At 43.2% G+C, this 12037-nt stretch overlaps 1 protein-coding gene across 1 annotated transcript in view; it reads right to left on the reverse strand.

Moving 5' to 3' along the window:
• The window catches only part of LOC109897716 (DENN domain-containing protein 5B), a 38970-nt gene that overhangs the window by 1794 nt on the left and 25139 nt on the right, over nt 1-12037 (reverse strand). Inside the window, exons 12-20 of the mRNA XM_020492250.2 lie at nt 11815-11890; nt 11212-11340; nt 10844-10965; nt 9347-9492; nt 9086-9204; nt 8555-8742; nt 8149-8231; nt 3320-3446; nt 2905-3067 (exon numbers count right to left, since the gene is read on the reverse strand). Coding sequence (XP_020347839.2) covers nt 2905-3067; nt 3320-3446; nt 8149-8231; nt 8555-8742; nt 9086-9204; nt 9347-9492; nt 10844-10965; nt 11212-11340; nt 11815-11890 — 1153 coding nt within the window. The remainder of the gene's footprint in view (nt 1-2904; nt 3068-3319; nt 3447-8148; nt 8232-8554; nt 8743-9085; nt 9205-9346; nt 9493-10843; nt 10966-11211; nt 11341-11814; nt 11891-12037) is intronic.

Genomic DNA, 12037 nt, shown 5'->3' on the forward strand with positions numbered 1-12037 from the left:
ATGATTTGCATTTATGCTATAATGGTTAAGGTCTGGAATTGGGGCTCGGAAACCAACTTGAACCTGGAGCTGTTGACTAGGTTCTCATAGATGCAAGTTTGCATTTTATTTTAAATTCAACAAAAGCAATTGAGTCAGCACATTCTTTGTGGGTTTAATTTGATGATTCTTCCAGTAGTGGTCAGTTTCTATCTAGCTAGCTAGGTAGGTAGTCTGTCTCAGGAAAATATAGATGCAATATATAGAAGACTAGATCGTTTTCAAAAGCAAGCTCCAAGGTGTACCAAAGCACCTCAGACCACTTACTTCAAATCAAGTGTTTTTAGTTTGTTTTAATGAATTAATTGCATTTATAAACTGGGTGGTAAGAGCACTGAATGCTGATTGGCTGACAACTGTGGTATATCAAATATACCACGGTTATGACAAAACATTTATTTTTACTGCTCTAATTACGTTCGTAACCAGTTTATAATAGCAATAAGGTACCTCTGGGGTTTGTGGTATATGGCCAATATACTACGGCTATGGGCTGTGTCCAGGGACTCTGCGTTGCGCATGCCCCATTCAACTCTGCGTTGGCCATATACCACACTCCCTCAGTCCTTACTGCTTAATTATATAGCCCTTCCATTAGGCCTCAAATGCATGAAATGGAATGAGGAAAATGTATCAAGTTTAGACCATATACACCCATTAACAAACCAGATTAAATTGTCATTGTATATAAAACTATTATTAGTTACGTTTGAGTTTACAGCCTGTTACTTAGAAATGATTACTTATTAAAAACAATTGCCTAATAATTGCATAGTTATTACATTTCAGTTTCCTTGAAATTCTTTGACACGAACGTCAATATTTACCATTTGGTAACAGGTTGTTTATCAATTGTGTTGAATTCTTGGGACGTAGGTACCTTGTTTCCACATAGTTTCTTAGTTAACTACCAGGTAGGTACCAGCCTGAACAAGGCATTACCCAGTTATTCAGCCAGCTATGTATCCTACATTACACTGGAGGCTCCTCAGAGGTGGAAGGGGAGGACCATCCTCATCAGTGAATTTCATAAACAAAAGAAAATTGTGAAACATAAAAAAAGGGTATCCTTTTTCGATAAATCTATACTAATATAGTCACGTCACCAAATTATCTATTAAAATACACTGTTTTGCAATGAAGGTCTACAGTAGCCTCAACAGCTCTCTGTATGGTAGCACCATTGTGTATGGAATCATGTGTTCAACAAATCAAAATATATTTTATATTTGAGATTCTTCACAGTAGCCACCCTTTGCCTTGACAGCTTTGCACAATGTTGGTATTCTCTCAACCAGCTTCACCTGGAATGCTTTTCAAGTCTTGAAGGAGTTCTGGCTGGTTTAAGCTGGTTGAGAGAATGCCAAAAGAGTGTGCAAAGCTGTTATTAAGGCAAAGGGTGGCGATGTTGAAGAATCTCAAATACAAAATATATTTTGATTTGCTGAACACTTTTTTGGTTACTACATGATTTCATGTGTTATTTCATAGTTTTGATGTCTGATTCTACAATGTAGAAAATAATAAAAATAAAGAAAAACCCTGGAATGAATAGGTGTGTCCAAACGTCTTCCACTTACTTAGCTAGCGAATGCAGCTAACTAGTTTAGCCTACTCAAACAAAGAGTGATGCTATGTTACCTAGCTGGCTAGAACTATCCAACACAACAAACACTTCCAAGGTAAGCTTTTGGTAAAAAAAAAATTTGCCAGCAGGGCCTGGTGGTGTAACTGCTAAACTGCTTGTTAACTGTACTGCATGACTGTAGCAGGTTTACTCAAGCATTAGTTCTATTAGCTGTGTTGACTATGATGTTACTTTAGCTAATATGGTGACAACGATGTAGGATGTGTGTAGTGGTTATGGTTTGGCTTGGAAAGGTTTTTTAGCCTGGTCTCATACAGCTGATGTGTTGTGCATTGAAGTCCACAAGCAAAGGGAAAAAGGTGAGAAGAGCGTGCATAGATGCGAGAAGGAATACAACGTGGCTGCTATGAAAGTAAAATGTGTTTACGTGTGATCAGGGGTGTTTTCATTCTGCAGATTCTGTTGAAAAGCGTTTCTTAAAAAGAGAAGCAATATAAACTCTTGTTTGCAACAGTGGGACTAATGATTACACCGTAGATCAGAGATGCAGTCAAGAGTGTGCAAAGCGGTATTGAATGTCACCATCTGCGCATGTGTCACTGTCGGTCAGCTCAAATTTCTCGACCTGTGTCCAGCTACTTTCAGTCATAGGCTAGGTTGTAGCAACCTCATGATGGGTATAGGGAAAATGTCAATGTTACATTGGAATGGAATTTGAATGACAGCCATCCAATATGCTGTAACAGAAATAATGCCGTGCTCATAAAAAAATAAAATAGAATCGTCCTCCTCATCTTAAAGCCACATCGACCGCCACGGTTTTGACCACCCCAACGCTGCAGGCCTCCAGCAGCCCAAATTCCTGGTTGAAATAACAGTGTGTGATGTAAATGGGTCAGGTCTGTGACTGAGGCCTTGGAGACCAGTCCTGCTGCAGGCCACTCCGGCTGCAGAGTGCTCAGAGGGGCTACAGGGAAAGGGAAAGTGTGTCACTCAGGACTGATAGAATTAACCACCAGAATGGTGACGTTCACATTTTTCATTAGAGGGCCCTGTTAGAATGCATCTGTCTTACACAACTGGGGCCTATTCAGAAAGATGCAACACTCAGTATGTGAAGATAGAAATAGGATGTATAGAGCTGGAATTATTCCCTATTCTGCATGACAGACAGTCATATCTGTTCTACAAAATATGTTCTGTGACATGTTAGATCCTCTTGGCCCCTACCATCTCCCTTTCCATTGCCGTTTGAACTTTCAACTTTCACCTCTCACCTGACTCCCAGGCAGACCAGCAGCTGGAACTTGCCCTCCTTTCCGATGTTCCGTGGTGAAGCGTTGATGGCGTTGGCATAGTGACACAGCGAGTCACATAGTTCTGTTGATTCACGCAAGTCACCCATCTGATCCGCAGTCTCCATGGAAACCACCACTTTCTCTGTGTGTGTGTGTGTGTGTGTGTGAAACAGAAGGACAGGAACCATGGAAATAGAGTGACTAATCATACACTAGAACGCTAGACATTCAATTTCTATGACAAGATGATGCTGTTTACTGGGGGTACTAGGTGAATCATACTGTGCTGCACTAACACACTGAATAATTAAACATTTAACTTGTAAAATTAGCCACTAGATGGAGACAAATTACATTACCACACAACACATTCTGTTCCCACACCCACACTTACCCACAAAGTCCCATATGAACACACTCCTTTGAAATAGGCGCGAGGACTTAAAGCCGTGGAGGAGGAACTGTTCCAGGGAGCGCACCAGCCCCCCCTCTCCACAGAGCAGAGCAGTCAGGTTCCCCCTCTGAAAGGAGAGGAGATAAGAGGAGAGGTTCAATGAGTCGCTAACTTGTAGAATATGGTTCTGGTTATACAGTTACAATGGTAGAGTTTAAAGAGCGACTGAATAAAAAAATAAAAAATAAACAGCCTGTGGCATCGATATGAGTCAGAAACATTTATTCTAGTGTCAAAATTGACTACAAATAAATACAATTAATGGTAAGTAAGATAATTTTTGTCATAAAGCCAGGTCTCTTCCAAAACTGAAATGTGAGATTATTAGGGGGGGGGAAGAGTATGTCACGGAATGAAGGGTACGTAACAGTTTTCCTTCGGTTGGGTGATCGTCAATTCAGAGAACAAGACATATTCGTAATTCCCAGGACACTGACCATGGTAAATTTGGTTCGACTTTGGATATCCCCATTGGGCTAGTTAGGGGCAATCAGTTGTCCCATTTATGTTGTGTAATATATTGACAGTCCCACATATAGGCCATCCAAAGTCAAACCAATTTTGCCATGGATGCAATCCCGCCAGCTGAAGTCAATTGGCGAAAGAAGTTGGCTATCTTGCTAGCTAGCCTACTTCCAGACACAATACCTGGTTAGACTGTTTCAAGTTATCTAGAAGGGTGAGTGACTAACTGTATACTGTTTTTGCTGAGTGAATATACAAATGCTTCCCACGTGTGAACACACACACACCGACCCCAAAGCCCACCTTCAAGACCCAAATCTCATTCTCAGTTGCATTTCCCAATGAGGATGATTGAAAGAGAGGCTAAATCAGTAAATTCAGCCCCCCTTTAAAGATGCTACATCCCTTAAGCTGGACACAGCAGAACACTCAGACTTCAGAAGCAATCCTTAGGAAGACCACCAAAAACTCTGAAATCTCCATCCCTAACTACAACATTTTCAGACAAGATAGAATGGCCAGGGGACGGTGTTGCTATCTACTGCAGAGATAGCCTGGAGAGTTCTGTCCTACTATCCAGGTCTGTACCCAAACAATTTGAACTTCAACTTCAAAAATCCACCTCTAAAAACAAGTGTCTCACCATTGCCACTTGATATAGACCACCCTCTGCACCCAGCTGTGCTCTGGACACCATATGTGAACTGATTGCCCCCATCTATCTTACAGAACTCTGGCTGCTAGGTGACCTAAACTGGAACATGCTTAACACCCCAGCCATCATACAATCTAAGCTTGATGCCTTCAATCTCACACAAATGATCAATGAACCTACCAGGTATCACCACAAAGCAGAAAACACAGGCACCCTCATAGATATCATCCTAACCAACTTGCCCTCTAAATACACCTCTCCTGTTTACAACCAAGATCTCAGCGATCACTGCCTCATTGCCTGCATCCGTAATGGGTCTGCGACCAAACGACCACCCCTCATCACTGTCAAACGCTCCCTGAAATACTCCAGCGAGCAGGCCTTTCTAATCGACCTGGCCCGGGTATCCTGGAAGGAGATTGACCTCATCCCGTCAGTAGAGGATGACTGATAAATTTTTTTTTTTTTAATGCCTTCCTCACCATCTTAAATAAGAACGCCCCATTCAAAAAATGTAGAACCAGGAACAGATATAGCCCTTGGTTCGCTCCAGACCTGACTGCCCTTAACCAACACAAAAACATCCTATGGCATTCTGCATTAGCATCGAACAGCCCCCGTGATATGCAACTTTTCAGGGAAGCTAGAAACCAATATCCACAGGGAGTTAGAAAAGCCAAGGCTAGCTTTTTCAAGCAGAAATTTCTTTCCTGCAACAAACTCAAAAAAGTTCTGGGACACTAAAGTTCATGGAGAATAAGAACACCTCCTTCCAGCTTCCCACTGCACTGAGGATAGGAAACACTGTCACTACCGATAAATCCACTATAATTGAGAATTTCAATAACCATTTTTCTACGGCTGGCCATGCTTTCGACATGGCTACCCCAGTCAACAGCACTATACCCCCTACAGCAACTCACCCAAGCCTTCCCCATTTCTCCTTCTCCCAAATCCAGTCAGCTGATGTTCTGAAAGAGCTGCAAAATCTGGACCCCTACATATCAGCCAGGCTAGACAATATGGACCCTTTCTAAAATGATCTGCAGAAATTTGTGCAACCCCTATTACTAGCCTGTTCAACCTCTCGTGTCGTCTGAGATTCCCAAAGATTGGAAAGCAGCTGCGGTCATCCCCCTCTTCAAAGGGGTGGGGACACTCTTGACCCAAACTGTTACAGACCTATATCTATCCTACCCTGCCTTTCTAAGGTCTTCGAAAGCCATGTTAACAAACAGATTACCGACCATTTCGAATCCCACCGCACCTTCTCCCCTATGCAATCTGGTTTCAGAGCTGTACATGGGTGCACCTCAGCCACGCTTAAGGTCCTAAATGATATCTTAACAGTCTCTTAACCGCCATCGATAAGAAACAATACTGTGCATCCGTATTCATTGACCTGGCCAAGGCTTTCGACTCTGTCAATTACCACATCCTCATCGGCAGACTCGATAGCCTTGGTTTTTCAAATGATTGCCTCGCCTGGTTCACCAACTACTTCTCTGATAAGAGTTCAGTGTGTCAAATCGGAGGGCCTGTCGTCCGGGCCTCTGGCAGTCTCTATGGGCGTGCCACAGGGTTAAATTTTTGGGCCGACTCTCTTCTCTGTATACATCAATGATGTTGCTCTTGCTGCTGGTGAGACTCTGATCCACCTCTACGCAGACCACACCATTCTGTATACTTCTGGCCCTTCTTTGGACACTTAACAACCCTCCAGATGAGCTTCAATGCCATACAACTCTCCTTCAGTGGCCTCCAACTGCTCTTAAAATACATGTATAACTAAATGCATGCTCTTCAACCGATCGCTCCCTGCACCTGCCCGCCCACCCAAGATCACTACTCTGAATGGTCCTGACTTAGGTATTTGTAGTTGTCCACATATTCTAGGTGTCTGGTTAGACTGTAAACTCTCCTTCCAGACTCAGATCAAACATCTCCAATCCAAAGTTAAATCTAGAATTGGCTTCCTATTTCACAACAAAGTATCCTTCACTCATGCTGCCAAACATACCCTCGTACAACTGACCATCCTACCGATCCTCGATGATGTCATTTACAAAATAGCCTCCCTACTCAATAAATTGGATGCAGTCTATCATAGTGCCATCAGTTTTGTCACCAAAGCCCCATATACTACCAACCACTGCGACCTGTATGCTCTCGTTGGCTGGCCCTCGCTTCATACTCGTCGCCAAACCCACTGACTCCAGGTCATCTACAAGACCCTGCTAGGTAAAGTCCCCCTTATCTCAGCTCACTGGTCACCATAGCAGCACCAACCTGTAGCACGCGCTCCAGCAGGTACATCTCTCTGGTCACCCCGAAAACCAATTCTTCCTTTGGCCGCCTCTCCTTCCAGTTCTCTGCTGCCAATGACTGGAACGAACTACAAAAATCTCTGAAACTGGAAACACTTCTCTCCCTCACTAGCTTTAAGAGCAGCTCACAGATTACTGCACCTGTACATAGCCCATCTATAATTTAGCCCAAACAACTACCTCTTCCCCTACTGTATTTATTTAGCTCCTTTGCACCCCATTATTTCTATCTCTACTTTGCACATTCTTCCACTGCAAATCTACCATTCCAGTGTTTTACTTGCTATACTGTATTTACTTCACCACCATGGCCTTTTGCCTTTACCTCCCTTATCTCACCTCATTTGCTCACATTGTATATAGACTCATTTTTCTACTGTATGTTTGTTTTACTCCATGTGTAACTCTGTTGTTGTATGTGTCGAACTGCTTTGCTTTATCTTGGCCAGGTCGCAATTGTAAGTGAGAACTTGTTCTCAACTAGCCTACCTGGTTAAATAAAGGTAATATATACATTTTTAATCACTCTGAAGTTTCTTCAGAAACCTTCCATCCGCATTCATTCAGTCATCCTTGCAAATTAAGTTGTACAATTGTTGGACTGCAGTGTGGAGGAGTTGAATTATGGTTGCCACGGTGACAAACCTAAGCCCAGGGCGATATTATCTAGTACACTTCAGTTCCAGAGAAGGCGCTCAAAGCAACAGGATTCAGCTTTCCCTTCAGGTTCCAACAGTCTAAGATGCAATTAAAAACCAAATTCAAAAGCACTTGCTGTGACAGAATCTCCCAAAGCAGTGAGTGGTTTCTATTAAGCTCTTATACATAATAATATATTTTCATGGATTTTAATTTACAATTCACTGAGGGAATATGTGAATCTTCATGGCGCCTCTGCTACGGCAAGGAAAGGTCCATTTATTAAAGCTGATTGGTCGATGAATTATCCTGGGGGGAGAGGTTAAGTGGTAACTGATAGAAACAGTGAGCTACTGTCTCCACAGGGCTGGGGTTTTTAAAGGGAGTTCAGACTAGGGATTTTAAAGAAGTCAGAGCAGGCTTTTAAAAGGAAAAGTCAGAACAGGCTTTTAAAAGGGGAGGTCAGGGCAGGCCATAGACTAGAGAAAAAAAGCCAGTCTGCCTTTAAACTGTGGGAGATTCTGCCTTGCAGAGCGAAGGTCGTGAATCATGCTGATGATAACCTCTAGACACACAGAGACTCATAGATCCAGACACAAACAGCAGCAGACAAAGGCCGAGAGGCTAAAGTCTCCTCTACTCCCTCTATGTTCTGCGTTTGGAATCTCTCACACACAGCCTACCTCCTGCTCTGCTTTGTGGAAGTGCTTGACAAGGTTGTTCACTGCCTCCCTCGTATCCTCCTGCACCTGAGCAGAGGAGAGCTCTGAATGGAGGAGAGAGATGGCGGGAAGGTGGGAGGGAGAGAGGTAGAACAGGAGAGAGGAATTTAGACGTGACGATGGACAATGGCATGAAAGACAGGGGAGGAAAGGTGGAGCATTAAAAATAAGGTATAGCAATGAATTACAGAAAATGTACATGTACTCATGACCATAGGAAAGATAAGATATTACGCTTAATGGTTAATATAAAAAGTGTAATATCTGTTCGTTTTTTTTATCTTTCCCTTCATAAAATTCCAGGTACAAACTGTTACCAGGTGTAGATGCTCAGTAAATCTGACCCTCAGTGTGTGTCCATACATACTGTTGCTGCGGCTCAGAGACCCCAGACTCCCCGTGCGTCCGCTCTGTGGGGGCGAGCCCTGCTCTGGGGGAGTCCCCGTCCACCTCCCAGAATCCTCCTCTCCTCCGGGCGACACCAGCTGACCAATCAGCACCCTCTCCAGGCTTCCGTCGCCCACACCCTTCCCCAGCCATCGGCCGCATGGGAACCTGGGAGGAGAGCGCAGGTAGAGAGATAAGAGGGTGAGAGGTTATATGTGAAACAGGGCAAAGGAGCAGTCAATTTTAAATTTGTTAATTCAGAATTTTGAGGCAGGATCACGTTCATTAGGGACCAAACAGAAGGACAACCTGGGCTTGTCTAATCCAAAACACAAAATGTCCCTTTCCTGTTGCAGACGGTGTTTTAAAGTGGTTTTCCTTCTTGTGCCCTAATAAACACAACTTGTGAGTACAGAAATTAGAGCAACACTAACTAACTTGGTCAACAACAACAAAAAAGTGTGCAGTGCAATGCAGATTTAACAGAAGAAACACCATATGTGTTTGTTACCTGTAGGTGTGTCCAGTGATCTCATTGTGCACAATCACACAGTCCACCAGACACTTTGCCAGCAGGCCAGAGTTCTCCTGGCCCAACTGCAGGGTGCTCAGTCTGCCCAGGTTCTGACACTAACACACAGAGGGACAGACTAGAATAAGAACAGAGTGTGCCAGCATGCGTGTGCGTATGTCTGTTTGATGGAGAATTCCTAAGCAGTAGCTTCCATCCGCTCCACCCAGCCCAGGTAAACAATGGGACTGAGCAGCTCACCTGGAAGATGATCTCCTGTGTGTTCTTGGGAATCTGTCTGACCCCGGAGTCACCCAGCTCGCCAGAAACACACACCCAGGGGTTGGACATTGTCATGGCAATGCTCAGCTTCTTCATGGGCGTTATGACAACACGGTACGGAATGCCTGAAGGGACAAGAGACGAGAACAAATACATTTGAGTCATTTAGCAGACGCCCTTATCCAGAGCGACTTACAGGTAGTGAACACATTTCAGTGCAATGTTAGATGTTCATGGACTGTTAAAAAGGTTGCTTTAGTTTAAACCAGCTAAGAATGTTTAGATCCCAGAACATTTCTGGCACATTAATGGTAACGTTCCTCTATCCAGAATGACAGTGTTCTTAAGACCATTCCTTCTTTAACACGTACCAGGAACGTTTTCAGAACTGCAGGGGGATGCTGACTTATATGAAGATAATATAATGATATTGCAGAAACATTAACTAAAACGCTTAGTTAGAACGCTCTCTCATACAACCAAATAGGAATTAGGAACCCAATGACATCATAGTAAAACTCCCTGTAGGATATTTTTTTTTTAAACACACTCAAGTTGTGGTCTGATAATGATGGGGTCCCTGATTAGCCTGAGTACCAATCTCTTTAGCGAACATTCCATTCCACTCGTTATTGCCACAGACTGGCCATATGCAGCCAGATTTACGGCGCAGTTGCTGATTGGTAGTTGGAAACAACATTAATAGTTTCCATGAAAATGTGTAAGATTATTGTTCTTAATATCTTCACTGTTCCCTGCTTGCTAAATTCATGCATCTCCACTGGCCTCTCTCTCACTCTTCCATCCTCTCCCTATTCCTCATACAGCTCTTGAACCAGTAGCCTAGCTCAATGTGTCCCAGAAGTAGAAACATCGTTTGGTCACTTATTTTGAGAAAGAAAATAGATAATTATCCACACACACAAAACTCTTGCTCGCTGGACATACAGTAAAATAGTCTACAGCGTTCACAATGAACTGGCGGGGAAGTTTGAATAGAGAGAGCTTTTCTTTGATGTGATCCCATTGGCTGGTGGCAAAAATGCAATAAACAGGAATCCTCTGTTCTCCCAGCGCCCAATGTTAATGTTTCCAATGAAATGTATTGTCAGAATGCCCAATGTTAATGCTCCCAATGCTCCCAATGAAACGTTCTATCAGTCTAATTTGCATAAACATTGTGATAGGATGATAGCTGTGCGGGTTATCGAATCAGGATCAAATCCTCTGATCTCCTCGAGCTCAATAAGAATGTTCATGTTTGAAGATTGCTAAAAAGGCAATGACAAGGAGTGGCATGTTAGCGAAATAGACTGGTACCCAGGCTAATCCCTGATGAATTTGCCGTCACAAAAGGCTCCCCGGCCCCAAAAAGTCTGAAAACCCCCGCATAAGTGCACAAAATAACATCTCTCACTGGTACTTCTTCCGTTTGGTGCCAAATGAACACAGCCCTGTTGAATCTCCCAGACTTACTGATGGAGGTGAATTTGCGTGTGAAGCAGAGGTAGTCTACAGTGTTGAGCGACAGCAGGTGGAACAGAAACTGCTCCCTCTCCTCCTCACACAGCAGGAATGCATAAGGTTTATACAGCTGCCTGTAAGGAGAGGACAGAGGTTAACACACTCAAATGAAGCATGCATCTGAAGAGTCATCGGTCTGTTACCCTTTTCACATTATCGTGCCGACCCCAACTGCGCCGGCTCAGATATTTTATTTTCACATTGTACTTTCCAGCACGATTCTAGCGACTATCCTGGATGTGCAACCAAGCCAGCTCAGTACAGCTTGGCTCTGCTCAGCTCAGTAGTGTGAAGAGAGTATATGTGATATGGGTGTGTACCTAATCAGGTCATGGTTGGCCAGCAGCAGTTTGAGGTGTTGTGAGAGCAGTTTCTTCTCCAAGGCCAGATGAATCCAGGCCCGGGCCTGACCCACTTCACCGAGATCCCCACTCATGGTCTGGACAAACCTGAGATGGTAAAACACATTCTATTCTGTTTTCAAAGAAAGCAGTTTGTTGGGTTGGGTTCCTCTATCCTTTAGGAAAGCTGCCATGGTTTCAAAACTCCCTGTATTTGACCATAGTTACCGGAATTTTCTGAAATGTTGGTTATTAAGAGGTAATGGTCCTTTATACTTTAAAGTATATATTTTTCATATTCTTTACATGTCCACTACTTTCTAGTAGATAGAAAGTGTGTTTCAAGAGAAAATAGCCTTCATGATAAAAAACATCAACAATGACATCATTTCCACTGAAATCCGCAACTTACAACTATAGATTCTTTCCACAACTGCCAAAACGTTTACAACACAATATTGACATAGTAAAATAAATACAAATGTTAAAATATTTCATTGTGAAACCCTTATATTAAAAACAGCAACAGTAATGGATTACATTTAAGATCATGTTTTACAGCTTTGTGAATCCACACATTACCTCATATCCTGTACAAAGGAGCCCTTCGGCGGTGGAAGCCCCTCCTCCAGCCTCCTGCTGTCCGACCCATTGGACACTGTAACCAGGAATAGCGTGATTGGCAGATGTGATCCCCTCACAGAGCATACCTAGCAGACAAACTACTGTATTATCTGGTTAATGACTGGTGGTGCTAGCAGACCAGACCAATAAAATAATACCAGATGGATATTACTGTACAACC

This window comes from Oncorhynchus kisutch, linkage group LG10, assembly GCF_002021735.2.
Source record: "Oncorhynchus kisutch isolate 150728-3 linkage group LG10, Okis_V2, whole genome shotgun sequence".
In the NCBI taxonomy this organism is placed as follows: Eukaryota; Metazoa; Chordata; class Actinopteri; order Salmoniformes; family Salmonidae; genus Oncorhynchus; species Oncorhynchus kisutch.